This window comes from Natator depressus, chromosome 12 (genome assembly GCF_965152275.1).
Source record: "Natator depressus isolate rNatDep1 chromosome 12, rNatDep2.hap1, whole genome shotgun sequence".
NCBI lineage: Eukaryota > Metazoa > Chordata > Testudines > Cheloniidae > Natator > Natator depressus.
The window spans coordinates 37,943,416-37,967,618 of record NC_134245.1 but is presented as its reverse complement, the minus strand read 5'-3'; the positions used below and the strand labels follow the sequence as shown (position 1 = coordinate 37,967,618).

The 24,203-nt window shown below is 41.9% G+C and overlaps 1 protein-coding gene across 1 annotated transcript; it reads left to right on the top strand.

The window, feature by feature from the left end:
- Positions 1-531: 531 nt before the first annotated feature.
- On the top strand, positions 532-22,428 carry CA5A (carbonic anhydrase 5A). The gene is made up of 7 exons (XM_074968888.1): positions 532-670; positions 3,905-4,102; positions 10,599-10,717; positions 13,290-13,385; positions 13,543-13,605; positions 15,508-15,663; positions 18,040-22,428. Exons 1-7 carry the CDS (start codon positions 532-534, stop codon positions 18,217-18,219), a joined length of 951 nt encoding a protein of 316 aa, XP_074824989.1. The 3' UTR covers positions 18,220-22,428.
- The last annotated feature ends 1,775 nt before the right edge of the window (positions 22,429-24,203 follow it).

Below are 24,203 nucleotides of genomic sequence, written 5' to 3'. Positions count from 1 at the left end.
CAGACAGACGGAGGGTCTCGGGGCAAGACGGACAGATGGAGGGTCTCAGGGCAGGACAGACAGACGGGGGGACGGACAGACAGACGGAGGGTCTCGGGGCAGGACGGACAGACAGATGGAGGGTCCGAGGCAGGACGGACAGACGGGGGGACGGACAGACAGGGGGTCTCGGGGCAGGACAGACAGACGGAGGGTCTCGGGGCAAGGCCAGATAGACAGGGCACAGACAATGAGAGTGCAAGGGCCAGGCCAGACAGACAGACGGACGGACGGACAATCTACCGGCAGGACAAGCCAAGGCGGGGAGGCAGAGAGGGGCACAGACACCCTACGGATAAGGCCAGAGGGGCGCCGAGCTCCCACCCAGGGCCCCGGGGCTGCCAGCTCCGCCCTCGGCTTTCCGGCGGCCGCGTAGGCCCGGGGAGGGCGGGCCCGGCGGAGGCAGGGCCAGGCCCCGGCCCCGGCCCCGGGGAGCCGGCGGCGGGGCCGGGATTGGCGCAGGGCGGACGCGGCGCTGTCGGCCCCGCGGAGATGCCGCTGCAGCTGCTGCGAAGGGCCCTGGCGGCCTCGGCCCGGCGCCTCCGCCCGCCCGCCGCCCCCTGCGCCGAGCCGCGCGGGGCGAGGCGCTGCAGCCTGGCCGCCTGCTCCTCCTACCGCCTCCGCGACGCCCGTGAGTCCGACCCGCGGGTCCCCCTGGCCATGCGCCCCAGAGCCCTCCGGCCCCGCTCGGCCCGGGATAGTCCCTCCTCGGGGGCCCCGTTCCCCGGGATGGTCCCCCGGACCTCCCCCCGAGGCACCCTGCACCCGCTGCCCGGTAACCCCCCGGCATCCTGCCGCAGCCTCTGCCTGCGGGGGCACCCAGCACTTGTTGTCCCCTGGAAACCTCCAGGCCCCCTGAACCGCTCTGCCCCGGGGCAGCCCCTGCACCCCGGCCCCTCCCCTGGGCACCCTGCCCCTCCCTTGGGGTCTCCAGGGCACCCCGCACACTCGGCACGGCCCGACACCCAGGGTGGAGGCATTCAGCCTCCCTCCTGCAGGTCTCTCGCTCCCCCATCACATCCTGGGGTGATGCAGCGCAGGCTCAGCCCCCTTGTAAACAACATTCTTCTCCTCCTGCAGAATTGGTCTGGTTTAACATCACCACTTTTTCTGTCTCTGTTTAATTTTAAACTCACGTTTGAAGTTCCACGTTTTTTGATAGACTCTCTGTTCTTCAAAAGTTACATGGAAGTGGCTGAGATTTACAGCAGCTTGTTAATTACACTTTCCCGATTACAGGTTTCAGAGTAGCAGCCCTGTTAGTCTGTATCCGCAAAAGAAAAGGAGGACTTGTGGCACCTTAGAGACTAACCAATTTATTTGAGCATCCGATGAAGTGAGCTGTAGCTCACGAAAGCTTATGCTCAAATAAATTGGTTAGTCTCTAAGGTGCCACAAGTCCTCCTTTTCTTTTTCCTGATTACAGTGTCCAGAAACAGTGTTAAGGATAATAGGAGAAAAATGTGTGCATTTCCTCTAGAGCTGGGGTTCTCAGACTTTTGTACTGGTGACCCCTTTCACACAGCAAGTCTCTGAGTTATAAGTTAAAAACACTTTTTAATATATTTAACACCATTATAAATGCTGGAGGCAAAGCAGGGTTTGGGGTGGAGGGTGACAGCTCGCGACCCCCCCATGTAATAACCTCGCAACCCTCTGAGGGGTCCCAACCCCCAGTTTGAGAATCCCTGCTCTAGAGGTGAGGTCCTGATTGGGGAGTGGCTGATGTATAAGTGAGCTGCAGCGCTGCAAGCTTCCTCAGGAGCAGTGACCTTCAGTGAGCCCAGGTTCTTGTTGAGGGGCTGGAGGGAAAACAGTGTAGTCATCTGTCACGTGAATGGTCTGTTACAATATTTAAGCTTTCCTTTCACATAAAAGAAAATAAGGCAGGTAAATTTGTACAATTTTTTTAAATAAAGTATCTGAGCCCATCTCACCTCCAAGATTTTTATGGTTAATTTTCAGACCAATTGGTAGATGACCAGAAATTTGTCGGTGGACCTCCAGAGATCAACCGACTATGAGAACCACTGTCCTTCAGTCATTTAGCACCTGCGACTTCCCAGATCCAGGCAGGTTTTGTCAGCCTCCTGATTCTCATTTCCTTACATGAGTTGAATCTGATTCTCTGGAAATTGAGTACATGCGTAGGTCCCGATCCTGCGAGTTGATCTGCCTAGGCAGTTAGTGGGGCTCCTTGCAGGCACAAAGATCTGCCTTTTTATTCCACCTTGTGAGATCAGTGATGATGCTGTAATAAGTGCTTAATAGGGATCCATTTCCAGCCACGTGCCACATAAACAGAGGAGGGTGATGGGAAAAGACCCAATTTTTATGGAGCCCTCTAAAGAATATTCTTGTTCTGAATTGTCAGTTTACCTGCTGCCTCTGGAGCTGAGCTGATATCAGTTGGGCATACTGGTATGTAAGGAGGCTTGGCAGAATTCAATTTTTTTTTCTAATTGTGATGATTTTTTTCAATTTTCAAATTTTTTTTCTATTTTTAACTTTATTTTTACAGTTGTGGGGGATGGGGTAGTGCATTGCTGACCATGGGACTGCAGGGGACTCCCTGTGCAGCGGAGAGGCCCAAAACACTGAGGCACGAAGTGTGGGGGAGGCTGCAGAAGTCCTGGCCTGGCAGAGCAGTGACCCTGGGCAGGACGGTAAGGAGGATGACAAGTCGTGGCTGCAGGGGAGGTCAACCTGCTGCTGAAGAGTTCCTGCCTAGAGTCGGCTCCACACTTGTGGATGGTGATTGCAGAGCTGCTGAGGGCTCTCTGCCTGGCCGTGGGCCTGGTGACACAAGATCCATACAGGCACAAGGTGCGGGGGATAGCAGAAACCTCTGGCCAGGACCGCAAGGAGGAGGATTCGCTGGCCACGGGGCCACCCCTTTGTTCAATGGTTCCTGCCTGGGGACTGAGGCATTCAGCAGCAGGGTAGCCTTCCCCACTCCCAGGGACAATGACAACGCTGATTACTCCTTGCAGTTCTGGCTTGGGGAGTCAATGCTTCACCAGGCCAGGATCATAGCCTTCCCCTCACCTTGTGCCTGTAGGGATAGGGTGTCACCGCCCCACTCACTCGCTAACCCACCAGCTGGGAGTGTGGGAGCCATCCCCTGGCAGGAACTGTTCAGCAGCAGGATGGCCTCTCCCACAACTGGGGGCTCATCCTCCATGCAGTCCTGACCAGGGGTCTCTGCTCCACTGGGCCAGGCCAAACACAGCCTCCCCCACCCCTTGTTCCTGCAAGGAATGGGTGTTACCGGCCCTGAGGCAACATAGCTCTGTAGTTCTGCTTTCATGGACCTGCTCACTCACTCCTGTATCAGCAGGGCTATAGAGGGCTCCCTGCATGGGGGTGATACCTGATCCCTGCAGGTATGCTGATTGTTACTGACTGACTGTTGTTGTTGTTGATTTCAGTGTGTCCCCTGTAATCCACATTTTATTGATAGTTCCAAATTAAAATTGAATGCTGCCACGCCTACACATAAGCAAAAATAAAGTGGCATGGCACAGCTCTATATAGGTTAAGTAGCGAAACAGAAGACCTATGTAAATTTATTGACAATTGAGGAAAAATTTATCCTTGACAAATGAGAGAAAACAAAATTGCTTTGAATAGCTTTATTATTGTGACAGATACAGCTGTGAAGCAAGTTACTACACTTCCCTGGGTAAATCTGAGTCATACTAGTGGGAATGTACTGTTTTCTTTATTTTCTTATAGACCAGCTGATGTGAATCTAGCCTTTGAAAATGCTATTCTGAGGCACTTTCTGTTGCCAGAAAGATCTAACATTCTGTCATAAATTCTGTACAACACATTAGAGACTGATTCTGGGTTCTGCTTTTAGTGCATCCGCTTTGGCAGAGCGAGTTTTCAGTTTCTGGGGGCACTCGGCAGTCTCCAATCAACATCCAGTGGAGAGACAGTGTTTACGACCCTCAACTGACGCCCCTGAAAATCCACTATGACCCAGACACATGTCTCTATATCTGGAATAATGGGTACTCATTCCAGGTTGAATTTGACGATTCCACAGACAAATCAGGTAAGGAGTGCAACAAGATCAGGTTAATGTGTTATTTCTGTCTGCTGCTGAAAAATCCTGTCCATGCCATACTGTAAGATCTGTCTCTCTCTCTCTCAGTAAGAATCAGAAAACAAAGGCTAACTTAGAGTATAACCCTCTTCTAAAGAAGGTGCCTTTTCTCCCCTTTTTACGGAATAGCTTCTCTCTAAGCAAGGATTCATTGTAATCAGTATCACAATGCATTGGTTCTGCCCTGTATTAAGGGCTTCAGTTGTGCCTTGTGCAAACCTTCTACACTTATTGCACAAGCCTTTATGTCCTTCCTTTTGATTTTATCTCATTGTCTTTTTTAGCTAGTGCTTGCATGAATGTACTTGATTTTAAAATTGTAATTCTGGAATTAAACATTAATGAAATAATCCGGCTGTTTATCTCTTTGTGTTAACATAAAAGTAATGCATTTGAGATAATTAGCCAGCAAGGTTCATGTTCCTTTTTGAAGAGTACATTGTTCTGTTAGAACTATTTAATCTGAGTAAACTCTTGAGGAAAATAAATAATGCTGATTTGATAATGTGGTAAGCAAATACATGTGATCAAGTTGCTTTAAAAAAAAATCTCCAAGCTCTACCAATAGATAGTAGCTAAATGCTTTATCTCTGCAAGATACATTTTTAAATTTGGACTGAAAATTCAAGTGAGTTTAAATTCAAGATATTACTGCTAAACTGAAGGTTTTTGATCGTTGATCCTCTTAAAATCTACTTGACAAAAGCGTATTAGAGCAGTTTTCTATTACAATTAGGTATGAATAGAATATTTAATAACTTCTGTTAAGTAGTAGCAGTTGGTCACAGATATTGGATAGCATTTGATTCGCTGTAGTTATCCAAATTGTCAGTGTGGAAAGATAATATTTAGAGCTGGATGAGTTCAGACCTTCCCAATTAGAATGACAGGTGGTCTGGGATGAGTATTTCTCCAGTGCAGGAAAGGCTTGACTCTTTTGTGGGGCAGGCGGAAAATGCTTGTGAACATCTCTAGCTTAGGAGGTTCACACTTTTAATACTTCTGTCAGAAAAACTCTGGGGAAGGTGTCCCAGTGCTATATTCGTAAACATCTTATTTCTATGATACCAACACTTTTTTTGGCTGATGTTTGGAGAGGGATTGAGAAAACAATGTTATAAAAAAGATCCGTTATTGTGGGTTCTTTGAACGCTGGATTCCCCAGGTTAACAAGAAAAGGAAGATTTACAAGTCATGAAGTTGCTCATGAGCAACTTCAACATTTGCCCAAATAATAGCCTTACAGAAAGCTTTTTTGCAGTGTTGGGATTCAGATGTTGAAGTGGAGACTGTCCCTGTTCTCACTTATTACAAGCACAGAAACAGATCTCCTGATGGAGGGAAGTGTGGGAATTCTATTTATCCAGTCCTTCTGAGCCATCATTTCCCCTCAAAATTGAGTGTCAAGCACCTGTCTGCCCCTCCTTATTGTCATAAACATTTGTGCATTGCACTTCTGTTGCTATTAGCAGAGATTTGCAAGTGTTAACACCTCATGTCATTTGACGATCACTCCCTTTTTTCTGTCTTTGGGAGCAGAAGATCCTAAAGTCCCTCCCAAAGTGATTGTGCGTACTAAAACATCTCCTACTGGCCAAATTGCAATGCCTGTCATGTAACTACTTCGTGTGTAGACCTCATTTGCTACAACTTCTGTACACCATTTCTGAAACCCCTGTGTCTTTCCAGGTTCCTCTTTGAAGTTATAACAACCCATGTCACTATTTCACAAATGTAATATTGTTGTATATTAATCCATCATCCAGGTCTACATTGAACAAGGAAATCACACTGTAGCACGTTCATGTTTTTACAGTGTAGTGTGTAATTCTATTAGTGTTCTAGTTACAGTGGAGCAGTCTAGGATAATTGCACTATTTAGATGCAGCACAAGTTCATTATCTATCCTATTGTACTGTACTTAGTGCACAAAAACTCTAACCTGTTCTGCTTTTAGTTGGGCAGATTTTCTTTTATATACCTTTCAACTTTCTAAACTTCTCTCCCTCTTTCTCCCACAGTCTGCTTTTCACTCTCTTGTTCTTCCTCTATCTTTGGTTTCTCTTTCTGCTTTATCTTCCTCCCAGCTTCTATCATTCAGCTGCAATAGAGAGAGAGAGGTGAAAGCAACATGGATACAAATGCAATGGAGTTGAAATAAGATTGAAAATGTTGAAGAAAAGTAAAAAATGATGAAAAGAGAAGGGCTTATCCAAGGTAAACAGAAATGCTGAATTCCTGAGCTGAGACAAAAACATGCCTCTTGCAAAAGAGGAGACGAGCTCTGCCATTGGGTGCTATAGACAAGCAGAACAGGAGAATGAAGAGAAGTCGGGGGCGGGGGGGGGGGCGGACGGAAGAGTGTGGGAAAGGTATGTAATGTACTGGTTATTTATATGCACCACTGCCATCTATTGGATGGAAATGGACTTGTAACATTACTCAGTTTAAAGAAAGAAAAGGAGTACTTGCGGCACCTTAGAGACTAGCAAATTTATTTGAGCATAAGCTTTCGTGAGCTACAGCTCACTTCATCGGATGCATTCAGTGGAAAATACAGTGGGGAGATTTATATACACAGAGAACATGAAACAATGGGTGTTACCATACACACTGTAACGAGAGTGATCACTTAAGGTGAGCTGTCACCATCGGTGGCAGGGGGGGTGGGTGGGGGAGGAACCTTTTGTAGTGATAATCAAGGTGGGCCATTTCCAGCAGTTGACAAGAACGTCTGAGGAACAGTGGGGGGTGGGAGGGGAATAAACAAGGGGAAATATTTTACTTTGTGTAATGACCCATCCACTCCCAGTCTGTATTCCAGCCTAAGTTAATTGTATCCAGTTTGCAAATTAATTCCAATTCAGCAGTCTCTCCTTGGAGTCTGTTTTTGAAGGTTTTTTGTTGAAGAATTGCAACTTTTAGGTCTGTAATCGAGTGACCAAAGAGATTGAAAAAAGAAAAGGAGTACTTGTGGCACCTTAGAGACTAACCAGTTTATTTGAGCATACTTGTGGCACCTTAGAGACAGTCTCTAAGGTGCCACAAGTACTCCTTTTCTTTTTTCTTTTTACGAATACAGACTAACACGGCTGTTACTCTGAAACCAAAGAGATTGAAGTGTTCTCCGACTGGTTTTTGAATGTTCTAATTCTTGACGTCTGATTTGTGTCCATTTATTCTTTTACGTAGAGACTGTCCAGTTTGGCCAATGTACATGGCAGAGGGGCATTGCTGGCACATGATGGCATATATCACATTAGTAGATGTGCATGTGAACGAGCCTTTGATAGTGTGGCTGATGTGATTAGGCCCTATGATGGTGTCCCCTGAATAGATATGTGGACACAGTTGGCAACGGGCTTTGTTGCAAGGATAGGTTCCTGGGTTAGTGGTTCTGTTGTGTGGTGTGTGGTTGCTGGTGAGTATTTGCTCTCCTGCTGGTAATAGCTCACCTTAAGTGATCACTCTTGTTACAGTGTGTATGGTAACACCCATTGTTTCATGTTCTCTATGTATATAAATCTCCCCACTGTATTTTCCACTGAATGCATCCGATGAAGTGAGCTGTAGCTCACGAAAGCTTATGCTCAAATAAATTTGTGAGTCTCTAAGGTGCCACAAGTACTCCTTTTCTTTTTGCAGGTACAGACTAACACGGCTGCTACTCTGAAACCTGTCAGTTTAAAGAACAGCTCTGTCTGAGCTTGAAAGTTTGTCTCTCTCACCAACAGAAGTTGGTCTAGTAAAAGATATTATCTCATCCACCTTCTCTTTCTAGGTTTAAAAAAAAAAGTTTCAGACAAGCTGCTGCTGCTTTAAAAAAAAAGAGGGAGTCCCTTTAAAGTGTGGTGTTGTAAAACCAATCAGCATTGTTGTAGGCCATGAAAAACCAAAAAGTGTCAGTGACTGGAAAGGGATTGTAAACCCTGTTTATTATCTTTATCTATCATGTCTATCATAAGGGTCTGATTTTGCAAATAGACATGCTTGTGAGTAACTTTATTCACGTGGGTAAACCTGTGTAGGTGAATGGGGCTATTCGCATGAGTCTAAGTACTCACAGATGCACATGTACAAATAGGATCAGGTGTGGAGGTCATTATAGGAGTGGGGTCTTAATTCCCTCCCCCCCAGTGCTCTCTCATTATACTTACTGTGCTTTACTGTCTCCTCTGAACCTCTTTAAAAAACAAAGAGAGAAAGCTTTAATGTATTTTAAAACTAATGTTCAGTTTTTCACTGATGCAAAGAAATAGCTGAGATAACTAGCCTTGGGGTGTTGGATGAGTTAAATGTCAAGTTGTACATCTTAGTGGTATACTGCTCCTTTAACAAATAATTAGGATTTTACAGTGTGAGTGGAAGTTTGAGGCAAATGCATGAAATTCTTCTTAAAAAGACATGGCTCCATCAGCTGTTTTCAAGTGTCTTTCCTTTAGCCAGGAGGTGAACAAATCACTATCTCTGTTAGTAATGACACCCTTGTATTATATAGGGTCTGATCCTGCTACCACTGAAGTCAGTGACAAAATTCCCATTGGCTTCCATGCTGGAGGATCAAGACCATAGTCCTTTTATTCCTCCCGATCCTAGTGGTGTATAAAGGTGAGCAAGTGTTAGCATGCACATGAAGAAACTGAGCAGCAGAGAGGACAAGTGACTTGCCAGTGGTCATATAGTCAGTCTTTGGCACAAATGAGTCATGTGACTCCCGGTCTGTACTCTGACCTCTAGAGTTGCTTCCCCCTGCGTATAGAAAGGTTGCTGGGGGAGTCTTGCATTTTGCTCTGAAAAATGAGTACACCTACTCTGGAAGGCCAAGGCCAAGATGTTGGGCTGGTTTAACTATGGCTGGAAAAGCAACATTGGCTAGTGGACTGGACATGGAACTAAAATCCAAGAATGGCTGAGTTCTAATCCAAGTTCTGACGCTCAGCTGCTCTGTCTTTAGTGACTTGCCTAAAGTTCTCAAAAATGCTGAACTTTCATGACTCCAACTGAGGTCAGTGGATGATATGGCATTGTGGTGCTCGCTTAAAGCAGGCCCAAGGTTTTACAAATTGGGCAGCTAAAGTCATTGGTCACTTCTGAAAATTTGGGCTTTAATCCCTCTACCTTAGTTTTCTCCTCCTCTGGAAAGAATTAATTCCCCTCCTTCCAAGAGTGAGGTTAGGATTAATTAATCCATATAGTGGTTTGATATAAAATAGTAATTATGTACTATGTATTTAACATCAGTAAATCAGTTTGTAAAGCACATAATAATGTTAGTTAATAGTCCTTTAGCTGTAATTGGTACCAGTAATTTAGAAGGTGCTATGATCTAGTGACTAGCAAAAAGGGATTTAGAATGAGGAGGATCCTGTGTTTTAATCTGGAGTGACCCAGTGAATCATTCCCACCAGGAAAAAAGGTAAACATCAGGAGTTAATTCAAAACCAGATACATAATTTGAGTTTTGGTGAGTATACCAATTACAAAAAGTCTATCACCTACTTAAACTAAATTCTGAGTTGCTATTTTAATAATTTAATAAATATGAGGCTAAGAAGAATTACATTCAATTGTGACCTAGGCCAATTCAAAATATCACTTGTAAATAATACAGTCTAACTTCAACAAGCTTTGGATTTTTGCACATATGCAGACAGTGTTTCGATTCTTCCTGATCAGCACCCAAATTGTTTTCAACATACAAAATATCAGCATATTTACAGGCATTTTGGAAATAGTTTAATATCGGACTGATACTCTAAAATTGTGCGTCAGTCACAGTTCTTGCAGAGTCACGTTTTCTAAACTTCTGTAACATTTAAAAAAGATTTAAAATTGTATGTTTGCCAAAATGTACTAATTGTATTGGTACAAGAATAAGAATTTGGAGGATATTCATGGTTTGTATTGTCACCTGAGAAATTCCAGTATCTCCTACAATTCCAGGTTTCACTGATCATGTCATAGATGGAGAGACTATTTTTGTCTTTCAGTCCTGATGATGTAAATATTCAGTGAAAACCCAATGAACCACTTCTGATGCACCTGCTCAGAGAAGGTGTTATGTATAGCCACCATGACTCTGCCAGACAAATCCTGGTTGAACTTGTAAAGATTCTTTCCCTTGCAGGGAGTTGGGTGAGGAAGCTTTGTTTACTGTATAAAATGGGAGGTCATAAATTAACTTTAGCTTGAGTTCATCTGTGGGCTAATTAAAGTCTCACACTTGCCCCAAGCAATTTTGTTGAGATGCTTTAGTGAACTGAGCTGTAAAATTAACCAAGGGGAAAACATCACTGTAAAGCAGTTGCTGCATCTGAGCTTTCCTGGGTAAATACAATGCAAGGAGAGAAGAAAGCTGTATTATTTTCACATGTCACAGAGGCAGTTCTAAATCAGTTATCAGCTAAATGTAACTGTTTTTCTGTTTTTTCTTTTTCTTTTTTAGTAATTATGGGAGGACCCTTGGAAAATCATTACAGGCTAAAGCAGTTCCACTTCCACTGGGGAGCCATAAATGAATGGGGTTCAGAGCACATGGTTGACAGCAAAGTCTACCCAGCAGAGGTACGGGGAGGAATGCTGAACAGTACTCCTATCTGATATTTGCACAAGGAGGAGGCTAGAACTCAGTGATTCCAGCCCTAATCCTGCCCAGAAAGCTAGTACAGAGCTGTGGTCAATGTACAGAACTGCTGCTTACCAGTAACTGTCAGTCCTAGTTAGCAGCAAAGTTCAGCCATTGTCCCATTAATAAGCCGAGAGCTGCCATACGTTCCAGAAAAGCACGTGGTCCTAAAATTGGTTGTTGGCTACTTGAATGAAAATTCCAGTAACACTTTTTTTCTGGTACATGGCACTCTTTGAATGCAGACAATGAAAGCCACAGAATGAGCGCTTGGCATGCAACAAAATGTCACTGCTGTTACTGTCCATGGTGCTTTGGATGGTACGACTGTGTCTCTGCCCAAATTGTGTTACTCTCATTTAGGGGAAAGGGTAGAAGAGAAAATAGAGGGGATGAGACGAAGACCTGGTCTACGCTAGAAAAGCTATACCGATTTAACATGATGGTTGAGAATGATATTTTTTAACGGATGGTTATACTGTTATGAACTCTGTTGTGGATGTAGTTATACTTGTGTAAGGGTGCTTTACACTGGTAGAGCTTATTTTGCTTCTCAGACTGGAATAAACTATAACTAAGGCTGCAAATTTGTCATGGAGGTCACGGAAGTCACGGATTCATCTGGCATGTAAGCTGCTCCCAGCTACTTGCAAGCGAATGACACTAGCCAATATCTCCAGTCCCAGAAACAACCCTAGGAACCTCCATCTTGCAGTGTCCAATTATGCCCACTGGACACTGCAAGCTTATATAAGTTCATCAATTTAACAAAGAAATTGATATGTAGGGGGAGTCTCTGACACACTGCAAACCAAATGCACTGCTTCAGGTAGAATAAACAAACCGATTTATTAACTATAAAGGTAGATTTAAGTGATTATAGGTCAAAGCATAACAAGTCAGATTTGGTCAAATGAAATAAAAGCATTCTAAGCTGATCTTAACACTTTCAATGTCCTTACAAACTTAGATGCTTCTCACCACAGGCTGGCTAGCTGCTCTTCAGCCAGGTTCTCCCCTTTGATCAGTGGTTCAGTCGCTTTAAGCCATGAGGATACATTTTCAGCCTCATAACTAAATACATTAAATTATAACATAACTGTAACAATAATTTAACAACCATGCTCAGTGCATTATGAGTCTTCCGAAGACACCCAACAGGACAAACTTTCCATTGGATACCACACAGTCATTTTATAAAGATGAACATGAGGGTGTAGGGTGTTCCCCAGAGGTACAGAGCGTCACAGGGAGTAGTAAGGATCCTTCAGGAGATCATGGGTTAGTGGGGAAGGGATAATTGTATTGAATGTTCTTATTCGGAAGGGCCTGAACCAGACTCTGGGCATGGTGTCGGTCATTCCTGTGCTGAGTGAACAGGCCAGCAGCCTACAAACTGGTGTAAACGCCATTTTTATACTAGTATAACTGGATCCACCGTGTGGGAGGGGAGATGTTTTGCTGCTTTAACTATATCAGCGTAGTTCAAGCAATACTACTTTCTAGTCTAGACAAGCCTTAAGATTAGAAAAGGAGTACCTGTGGCACCTTAGAGACTAACCAATTTATTTGAGCATAAGCTTTCGTGAGCTACAATCGGATGAAGTGAGCTGTAGCTCACGAAAGCTTATGCTAAAATAAATTTTAGTCTCTAAGGTGCCACAAGTCCTCCTTTTCTTTTTGCAAATACAGACTAACACGGCTGCTACTCTGAAATTTAAGATTAGAGAGCAGTGAATAAAGGAGGTGGGACTAGGGGAGAAAATACCCATTAGGCTCAGAGAGGAAAGTGTGACTTATGTGAAAATAATTTTCTTTTTATTCAACAAAAATGGAGATGGACTTGAAAATGGTTCTTTCCTCCTCTTTCTTCCCCCCCAGTTGATGATGCCATAGTGGGGTCTGCTTATTTGTTTGGTAATTTGAGATTTATTAAAAACTAGACTATGAATAAGATGTCAAATTAACCTCCATGTAGATAGTTAGCACAAGACTTAAGTTCCTTACTGAGGAGGCTTACGTGGCACTTTAAAGTTGTGCAGATAGGTCTTGTGCTGGGCTGGCTCTTCGGCTGGGGTGGATTTAACCTTAGGAGAGCTGTCTGTTCTATATCTCTCATCTCTTTCTTATAATGAGAGAAATTTTCCATTTGATTTTTAAAGGCACAAAGGGGAGCGAGGTGCCTAATGCAGCTAACTTCCTTCTGCACCTTTGAATAACACTCTTGTAATCTGTCACCCACAAACCAAATCAGTCTTCTGTGAAATGCAAAGTATGGGGCTGAGGTTAGTTCTTTTTTTTAAAAAAAAAAGCAGCTAAAGAAACAAATACTAGTTTCAAGTATATTTTTTGTTTCCCATTGTGTGGCTTTTGATTTTTAAGGTAGCTGCTATACATCTCAAATTGTCAAGGGTCAAATGTAGGACAAAGACCAGGAGAAACTGCATTTGTTTTGATTCTGTTTGTCTGTCTGGTGTATGTGTGTGAAATTGTCATTCACTGGTATTTCAGCTACATTTAGTGCACTGGAATCCTGTCACGTCCACAAGCTTTGAAGAAGCTATCATGGAGAATAATGGTTTGGTTGTCATAGGAGTATTTTTGAAGGTAAACTGTTACTGCATCTGTAGTGATGCATTTTATATATAATTTTTAAAAATTAAAACAGACAAAATATATACACTTTTTTTTATTAAACTTCTTGTGGTGGGTATTTCTGTAATGTGTTCTTGATGACTTACACATTTATATCTGTGTAATGCAGCTGGGAGCTCATCATGCAGGACTACAGAAGTTAGTAGATGCGTTACCAGCAGTTAAACACAAGGTAATACATATTTTTAAATGAAATGTTTAAATATTCCACTGCATCTCACTATCCTTATTGTTAGTGAGTTTATCAACATACAGAATATTTTGATAGTATCAAGGCATTAATAAACTCTTTATTACTGTCATTGATGTGTGTGGGTTGGGGACTGGACTGAGGTTAGGGCATTTTGAAACTACAGGGAAAGTTGTTGGATTCAAGTAGAGAAAATCGCTAACCTTTCAGATTTTATGTGATCGCTTTCCAATCTGCCTGAATCAAGAAAAGCATGTAGACTGTATCTTTCCAGAGGGGCATGACACATGCTTAGTATTTTCCTTACCTGAAGGCTGAGGACCTCTGATACAAAGCCAAACTACTAAAAAATGTTCACATGGTAACTAAAAGCCAATTTTTTCAGAGAATCACACAGAGAGAGACAGTCAGTGGTTAGTGTCTGTGATAGTAGATTTTCTGGTATCCATTATTTTTCTCCTGTGTACATTTGTTAATCAAAGCCTACAGTCAGGATTTCTTATCTGAGCATAACTTTGAAGTCTCTGCAGCCCCTACTTTCACAGTCAGGAAGCTGATATTAAGGGTGATTTTATTAAGCGGGTGTGTTTCCAGTGGGGTCCTGCAGGGATTGATTCTTGGCTCTGTGCTGTTTACGCATTTTATCAGTGACCTCTTTGATTCCCTGATACAGTGCAGTGATTCAGTGTAGCATGTTGCTAGCTGTGCCTTTCCAGCTCGCAGTGTCAACATTGAAAGTTTTCCAGTCCCTCTTGCAAATGTCCTTGAACCTGAGCCTACGTTGACCCATGCGTGACCTGCCTCCGAGAGTACTGAAAATATATCAAGCCAATGACTTGCAATCACTCTTAGAACATAAGAACGGCCATACTGGGTCAGACCAAAGGTCCATCTAGCCCAGTATCCTGTCTTCCGACAGTGGCGAATGCCAGATGCCCCAGAGGGAATGAACAGAACAGGTAATCATTAAGTGATCCATCCCCTGTTGCCCACTCCCAGCTTCTGGCAAACAGAGGCTAGGGACACCATCCCTGCCCATCCTGGCTAATGGCCATCAATGGACCTATCCTTCATGAATTTAGCTAGTTCTTTTTTTACCCCTCTTATAGTCTTGGCTTTCACAACATCCTCTGGCAAGGAGTTCCACAGGTTAACTGTGCATTGTGGGAAGAAATACTTCCTTTTGTTTGTTTTAAACCTACGGTCTATTAATTTCATTTGGTGACCCCCAGTTCTTGTGTTATGAGAAGGAGTAAATAACATTTCCTTATGTACTTCCTCCACACCAGTCTTGATTTTATAGACCTCTATCTTATGCCCCCGGAGGCATCTCTTTTCCAAGCTGAAAAGTCACAGTCTTATTAATCTCTCCTCATCTCTTCCTGTAATAGACCCTCTAAGAGAGAATTTTCTCCAGAGAAAAAAAATATTGATATATATATTTTATGCCATGAAAGCCCCTCTAAATAAATGTTGACCAAGCGTGCTCAGAGAGAACTTCCAGTGCATTGAAAAGAACATTATACAGAATGCTCAACTCTGAGTGTATACACATTCAGCATATAAAACTGAAATAATCTTGGGCTGACATTTTTTAAAATAGGTATTTATTTTTAGGTTCCCAAGTAAGTGGCCTGATTTCCAAAAGGCTGAGCATTCTGCTCCTGTGATTGAAGTCAAAGCACACTCAGGACTTTTGAAAGTGGACTTAAGTGCTTAACTTTTTTTTTACGGTTGCTCATTAATAATATTGACAGCATTTAATCAATAATAACAAATTGTATTGTTCCTAATCTTATCACTGTTTAGATTTTTCAAATATATCCTCTAGGTTTTTTTTTCAGAAGTTAAAATATTTAATACATGAATTTTCTTGGATTCTAGGATGCAATTGTTGAGTTTGATGTCTTTGACCCCTCCTGTTTGGTGCCATCATGCCCAGATTATTGGACCTATGATGGATCTTTGACCACTCCACCACTTACTGAATCTGTCACCTGGATTATTAAGAAGACACCAATAGAAGTTGATCAAAATCAGGTATTTATCATGCTAATAGTTTGCTTTTTAATAAAGATGGTTTATTGCCTGCTGGGATAGAGGGGGAAATAAACACTCCACAGAAAGAGAAGTTACTGACCAGTAAGGCGGAGGACATAGAGATTGCCACCTGGCCCAAGGTCTGTCTAGTCTAGTAACCTGTGTCTGACAGGGACCAGCATCAGATGCTTCAGAGTAAGGTGTAAGAACCTCACAGTAGCAGATGTGGGATAATCTGCCCCATAAAGAGGTCTCATCCTGATCTAAGAAATTGGCTTAAGCATGACGTTTAATAGCTCTTCAAAATTTTTTGATAGTGTTAACTATCCAGAGAAATGTCTAATTCTTTTAGGAGTCTTTCTAAGTTCTTGCCCTCAGTGTCTTCCTGTGGCAGTGAGCGTTGCCTATACATGCTCATGCTTGTGGAATCCAGGCACTTGTATTATAAACTTCCAGAATCTTCTACAGAGCACTGGGGACACCCACCCTTGCTTCCCTTCCCCTTGTGCAAGGTTCCAAGGATATATTTAATAAAAAAAGGGGAGAGTCCCTAATTGCTTTTTGGTTTCTTCTGACTGCTGAAGGTGCAGTGAGCTCAAAGCTTATCAGCTTTTTTTAATGCCCTTTGAGGGATTGTTTTGTTAATAGTTGGTTAGAGCGACAGTCTTGGAAAAAAAAAAAAGGAAAAAAAAAAAGGGGGTGCCCACAAGTGGACTATTTACAAGCCACCTCAAATAGGAACTTGGCAGTTTTAGGTTGATATTTATACTTAGTGCTCTAACATTCATCCGGTTCTTGTCACTGTGTATTACCTGCTGCTGTTAATTGTAGTGCCTCAAGTTGCCAGTTTAATACTGCTCTTTGGCATGAAATAGAGGTGGAGAAGTTCCAAACTGGCAGAAGAGGCACAGAGATTAGGAGCAGCAAGAGGCTAAAATTACAATTTTCGCTGGCACTCTTCAGTATTCTCCACCCATCAAAGGAAACATGCATCAAGAATGGCCAAATTATTGTGGCATTAAAGTGTTTGCAGAAAGAACGAGGAGTACTTGTGGCACCTTAGAGACTAACAAATTTATTTGAGCATAAGCTTTCGTGGGCTAAAGCCCACTTCATCAGATAGATGCATGCAGTGGAAAATACAGTAGGAAGATATATATATATATATATATTTTTACACACACAGAGAACATGAAAAAATGGGGGTTGCCATGCCAACTCTTAACAAGACCAATTGATTAAGATGAGCTATTATCAGCAGGAGAAAAAAAACTTTTGTAGTGATAATCAGGATGACCATTTCAAACAGTTGACAAGAAGGTGTGAGTAACAGTTTGTTTGTCTCTAAGGTGCCACAAGTACTCCTTGTTCTTTCTGCTGCTACAGACTAACACAGGTACCACTCTGAATTAAAGTGATTTGTTTCAGATCTAGGGAAAATGGGAAAATGTGCCATTTGAATGACACATGATCTGACCTGACAATTCCTCCTAGTTTAGGAGGCACTGAAGGCAAATTCATTCATTTTCACCAAGTTATTGAGGGTTTTACAATGACACATGGCAAGACTGTCAGTTCCCAATACAAACTCTGTGGGAAGTTAATGTCCAACAATAAATTCAGAAATTCCAAATTGTCAAGAATAGGAGTATACATGGGCATATGGCTCTATTTTACACAAAGGGGAATGCAAGAGTTACAGAGTGACTTGAAAGGAAGAGAAAGTTATAACAGAGCAAAGAAGAAAACTTTAATCTGAGGTGTAGTGTGTTCCCTTTTTCAATTCAGACTCTCTGTATTGTCTCTTCCCTTTCTCTCCCTAAAAATCCCATCCCTTAATGACAGAGAACAGGTCACTAATTCCCTTATGGGCTTAAAGAAACTACTAAAAACGTCATCTGCTGGATGCCTGGGTTTTGAGAGCTAGCAGCAACACAGGTGACTGTTGCTGAAACTTACTGTTTCCCATGCATCAACATGTGTGTTTCTGAATTAGGAGGACAGAAGTTGCAGGCAGGATGTAATCTAAGAAGGCTGAAGTACAGAAAGATTTCTATAAAAGTGGTGCATATCCAACCCAGGAATACACAGGACTCGTCGCTGTTTTGTGATTGGCAAGAAATAAAAAGTGAATAAAGATGTAGTTCACCTGAAGATGACAGATGATTGGCAGTTCATATCTTGTACTGATATAGTTGAGAATATATTCTTTACCAGCAGGTGGTGAAGATATGCTGCAAGTTAATGCCCAGACCTCTCCACACCTGAGTTTAGTGCGAGCTCTGATAGTTTCCAAACCTGAGTGATCCTGTATTCCTTTTACTCCGGTTGTTCTTCTGACTGCTAAGTCACTCATTCACCATTTTTCATTCCCAGCTTGAGGAGTTTCGAATGCTGCTCTTTACCTCAGCGGGGCAGGAAGAAAAGAGGATGGTAGACAACTTCCGCCCGCTTCAGCCGCTGATGAATCGGACCGTCCGTTCATCCTTCCGAAACCACCACCTATTGAACGTTGAAACAAGACCCAGCGAACATGCCCACCAACGTAGCCCATAGGGTAGCCTAAAAAGAGACAGTACATGTTACACTATCTAAAAGTTACTAACAGACACTTTATTTTTAAAAATTCTGTATGTAGTGTGTGTATACACTATAGAATTTCATGGTCAGTCGTTTGAAGGGATTTGGAATTTACTGCTTGGCATTTCACCTTCAGTGGGTCAGCTTTTCTGTAGCAGTACATACTTATTTTTTACCAAACTTCTAAAGCAAGTAGCAATAACTCATAGCATGTATCGGGTTATTTTCAGAATTTAAAGCAAAATAAGGGAGTGAGGTTTCACCACCCTATCCCATGTCATGGTTAGTTTGTATCTCATGAAATGCTTTTGCTTAAAGACTTCTGTTGAAACTAATAACCCCAACAGAACAACACTAGCAAACTGGGGGCACAAAAAGAAGTCTCTCATAGATAACAGATCATGTCCACTGTAGGATTACTTTGTGGGAGGAGGGGAAAGCCGCTTTCTATAGGCAAAAAGAAAATGGATACACTTTGTAAAGATTGAAAACAGTTTCTTGAGTAATGTGGTGCTGATCCTAAAGTATGGTCCAATGGCCATTTTTTATCTACCTCTGCTAGCCATTGTTTTCTCTATATTCATCGTGTTTCACTTACTTTGTATATTTTACTTTGTTTAATGTCCATCATGTGGGTGAAATTTGTGTACAAATGGATAACACTTCATTTCTGATGGAAACTAAGTCTGTCTTTAGACCTTAGAAGTTATATGGAGTAGATTAGTTTAAGTCATTTTGGAAAACAAATGAGAAATCTTGACCTTAGGTAGTAAATGGGAAAGACTCCAATAACTGAGGTCACTCGGTGTGAGTGAGATCAGTACATTAGCCCTTCAATGCTAAATTTTGAGCCTTATGACAGAGTTTCAAGTTTGCATATTTGATTCGAAAACACTTTGGGATGGGGTGGAGGGGTGGGAGGCTCTGTTTATTTTGAGTGTGGGCTTTTGGCTAGTTAATTTGAGTGCCTTAGTGTTGTCCCTGCTTCCTTCAGTAAACCTGCCTCTAGCGGATTGCCTTTTTGCCTTGAGAATAAAATTTCCCCATCTGCCTTAAAGTGTGGGTCTATTCTAAAATGCAAGTGTGTGTAAATGGCTCTTCTCGGTCCCTAGATCTGCTCTCCTGTGTGTAGTCAGATCAGATCTGCGCACTGACGCGTTTTCACATCTGTTAGTCCTTCAGAGCCCCCACAGCTAGGTGGGATTGAGCTGGATTCCATTCCTTCTTGTGCATCATCAACAGCACGGTTTATTAACTTTCAGTCACCTGTAACTGAAAACAGTGGCTGGCACAGATGTCACTGAGGGCATCATCTAAATACCATGAGGCTGAAAGGAGTAACTGATGCCATACAAGTTCTCCTTTTCTTTTTGCATAATTTGGTCTGTAGAACAACTTATTTGCATGATTATGCGTGAGAATGAAAGATCCCAGTGTGACTCTTGGAGACGAGGTGAAGTTTGCTGGATTCACAGCTAGGAAAAGTGAGACAAGGTGGATGAGGTAATATCTTTTATTGGACCAGCTTGTGTTGGTGAGAGAAACACGCTTTTGAGCTACAAGAACTGCTCATCAGGTCTGGGAAAGGTACTCAGAGTGTAGCTTGAAAGCATGTCTCTTTCACTAACAGAAGTTGGTCCAATAAAAGATATTCCCTCATCCACCTTGTCTCTCTCGTGTCCTAGGACCAACACTGCTAGAATAACAGTGCAAACAAGCTAGGAAAAGCATCAGTTTGCTCTTTAAACTGAGCATGCTTGGCCTGGATTCATTGAAAGTGATCATGAAGCCCAGCAATGCCATTCCTACAACTACTTTTCAGAGTGGAACCACACTTGAAGATGACAGTAACTTTAAATCAGTCATTTAAAGGTATCTTTTATACCTTCCCCCATCACGGCCATTCTCCCAGTAAGGGAGTGATATTTAAACTGTTAAAAATGGCTGACTATGGTATTCTGTAATCTTAATGCTGCTGTCTTTACATTTAAAGGCTAGTGATGACTAGGATTCTGTAAGTAAATAAATCTTAAGAACATAAGATCGGCCATACTGGGTCAGATCAAAGGTCCATCTAGCCCAGTAGCCTGTCATCTGGCAGTGGCCAATGCCAGGTGCCCCAGAGGGAATGAACAGAACAGGTAACCTCAAATGATCCATTCCCTGTCTCCCATTCCCAGCTTCTGGCAAACAGAGGCTGGGGACACCATCCCTGCCCATCCAGGCTAACAGCCATTGATGGACCTATCCTCCATGAATTTATCTTATTTGAATGTATCTTAAATTAATCTAAAATATTCACATGGGTATAGAGGGGAGAAGTGATTGTAAAATGGTTACTTTTGGTAGAAAAACGGAGTGAATATTAGTTTGAAATAAGTCAGAACTCCACAATCACCTCTCTAAGTTACTTTTCTGACTAGTTACTGGTTTAAATTTTTTTTTTTAAGTCACTGGCAGTGGAATGGATTTTGCAGGTTTTAGATAATTTCATACCCAGGACTTAAGCATTTTAGCTTCCTTGATGAGTTATTAGCAAGTTCTTGTTCTCTTTTGATTTGCAAAGATTATTTCACTAGTTGATACAGCTTTCATGATATACATAGATGCAAAATACATTTTGTTCTTCGGGGTCTATCGTAAACATGTGCACACGTGCTAGCTATGCAGATGATAAGCTGCAGTCAGGGGGTACATTTCAGTTAGATAGTCTATGCTCTGATGAGGGTAAATTATCTGGAAGCAGATTTCAATATTAAAGGCTGTTGTTATATTTTCTTAGCACAATAAACAAGTTTTTTACAGGGATTTTTCTGTTACAAGTAGTAGTGAAACTATGTCTGCATCTGTGTTTACATGTTCATATGGTTTTGTGTGTCTGTGGCAAAGAAAGAATATATATTTAAATTACAGGGTAAATTGTCCCATGTTCATGCAATTAGTAGAAGCTTGACTTTTATTTTTTACGTGTATGGTGATTATATCAGCCTTGCAAAATTGTGTTCACCCAGGAAGAGTTGCTCTTTCAGGAGCAGCAAGAGGGACATCAGCCTTTCCCCTCATTTCTCCAGCATCATGGTAAAAAGCAAATGATTTGATGTGTTAGCTAATAGTGTGTAATTACATTTCATGATGACTTTGCAAGGCTCATTAAGTCTGACAGATGTCCACATAGTTATCTTAAGGCTTAACTTACTTTAGATGGCACAGTGTAAAGGGGTGTGAATATATAATTCTGTTCTGACTCGTATGTTGACCATTTTAGTTATTTAATACAGCTGTAATTAAAAGTTTCTGCATTTTTTGGAAATGTGCAGCTTATACCCCTGGGAACTGGTGGAAGAGGGGACTTCTGTGGCACTAATTTACTGCAGGGTAAAGATGACCTTGGAGTTAGTGGTATTAAGATAGGGAAGGCTGAAATGAGGATTGTAACTGCAGGGCAGTACCTGTCCAGTCTTACTGTCAAACTTGTGTGCAGTAACATGGCAAACTCAGCACAGGGAGTATTATTGTGAGTTAAATATCACTCTGATAAAAACCTAGCTGTTTGGTGGCTTCATAATGTTAGAATGACTGTATTTGCAACAAAATATTTGCTACATTCCAGAATTCTCAGACCACTATTCAGTGTGTGATTAACTTATCTTATACTTGAGCTGCATTGTTTCTGACCTCAAGTCTTGGCGAAGAGAATTCCTCTTGCCTTGAAATGCATACCTATATGGGAGATTATCTTGATCTCTCAAAAGTCTGCTTGCTACCAGAGTACTGGAATTTCATTATTCATATTAAGGGACCTTTTTTTTCCTGGTAATCCTAGGTGTTGATAATGTAACTAACATTGTAGTGGTTTTCCTTATTTAATATTCATATTTGCTGTCAAGTTTGAAAGCCTTCATTTTTAACCTTATGTTCCTCATTATCTGTACTTATTTTCTTGGCAGTTATTGCACTGTGTATTTTAACATATGTATGAGTATATCCTATGCTCATAATTATTATTTACTTATTGAATCATCTGGTAACATGGAATATTTTAGGCTTGGTTTATTCTCCTGGGATAAATGCATTTATTCTTAGTTACCTGATATAAAGAAGTTCTTAGCTGCTGTATTTTTTTGAAAATATTCAACTAGTGCATATATACACAATAAAATAGTACAAGAGAATCTGCGTGTGTATTTGTGTAACTAAGGTTTTTTTCAGTTCTGCAAAACTTCTTTCAATAAAATAATGTAATTGCTCCCTAACAATGAACTGGTTCTTCATGTGTAGAGCGTAAGCAGATGTCAAACATTTTGTGATCTGTGAAGCTGAGAAAGACTCTACTGAACTGTATTGTAATTGGAATTCTGAAACAATGAACTTGGCTGTGTAGAAGCAGTACTGACTGAAGAATATTTAATGGTTCATTGTCCTCTTGAGCTGTGTGAAAGGAGGACTGTACATTTTGAATATCCATTTACTCTACTATTTCATTCAACACTTAGCATTAGACATCACCTAAAGAAACTGTCGGCTAAGTTCCTTTTTTAATATTGCATATTTGTTAACACTGAACATACTTAAGTATTATTGCTATAGCTCATAATTTCCTGACCTTCACATTTTGTGTTTTGCAGTTCTTTATATGCAGTGGTGTTGTAGACTTGTCGGTCCCAGGATATTAGAGAGACCATGAGGGTGAGATGATATCTTTTATTGGACCAACTTCTGTTGGTGAGAGACCCAAGCTTTTGAGCTGACACAGAGCTCTTCTTCAGGTGTGACAGATTTACTCACAGTATCACAGCTAAATACAAGGTGGAACAGATTGTTTAGTATAAGTGAAAAGAAAAGGAGTACTTGTGGCACCTTAGAGACTAACGAATTTATTAGTGTAAGTAGTTAACACACATTTCAAAGGACCATTGAAGGTGAAGTGCCCTATTAACTCCTCTCCAGCCAGAAAACAGAAAAAAATTCAGGGCGGGGGGGGGGGAGTTTGTTATACACCATAAATCCAGTGTGTCTGTTCAGTCCATGATTTTTAGTGTCTAGCAGAGTTATGAATTTAAACTCCCAGGCTCATCTTTTGAAGGTGTTGTGCAGGTTTCCTTTGATGATGAGGATGGAGAGGTCAGGTATAGAGTGTTTGCTTTAGGAAAAGTGTTCACCCAAAGGTGACAATATTCTTGTCTTTGAACTCACACAGGAAGGTGATCATTCGAGAGCATAGTGTTTGTCTCGTTTCACCCACATAGAGGCTATTGAATGAGGTACCCCACGTGTTGTGATTGGCATGTGTAGGAACCATGGATCTTGAAAGGTGTGTACTATGGAGTATTGATCACTGTAGCAGTGAAGATATGTTTTAAAGTTTCACATCTGTTGTTCTGGCAGGATGTGGTGGTGCTTCGAAGTGGAGTGTCATGGTCTGTGGGGAGCTTGCTTTGGATGATGAGCGTGGTGAGGTTGAGGGATTGTGTAAAGTCCAGAAGGAGGGGGCTCAGGAAAGATTTTTCTGGTTCGGATCCCCATCGAGTATGGGTTGTAATTGTTTGACATAGCCCGTATGAGCTCCAATGTTGGGTGGTAGGTGACAACTAGGGCTGTGCAATCAGGGGATTTTATTTATGTATTGAAGCAAGTTCTCTCAGGATATTTGGGTGGCCTTGATTCCATGATGGAATCTACTTCGCTGGTGGAGTGTCCTTGTGTGGTGAAGGTGGTTTGAACTGTGTTAAGGTGTATATCCTGGACTTCCTCCTCAGAGCATATTCTGCGGTATCTGAATGTCTGACTGTAGATAACTGATTTCTTAGTCTGTTTGTGGTGGTTACTGGATCAGTGAAGGTAGATGTGGTGATATACGGGTTTCTTATATATAGTTATCTGTAGAGTTCCATTGTTGAAGCTGATCATGGTATCTGGACACAGATGCTGGTGTGGGAGTGTTCTAGAGAGAGTTTAGTAAA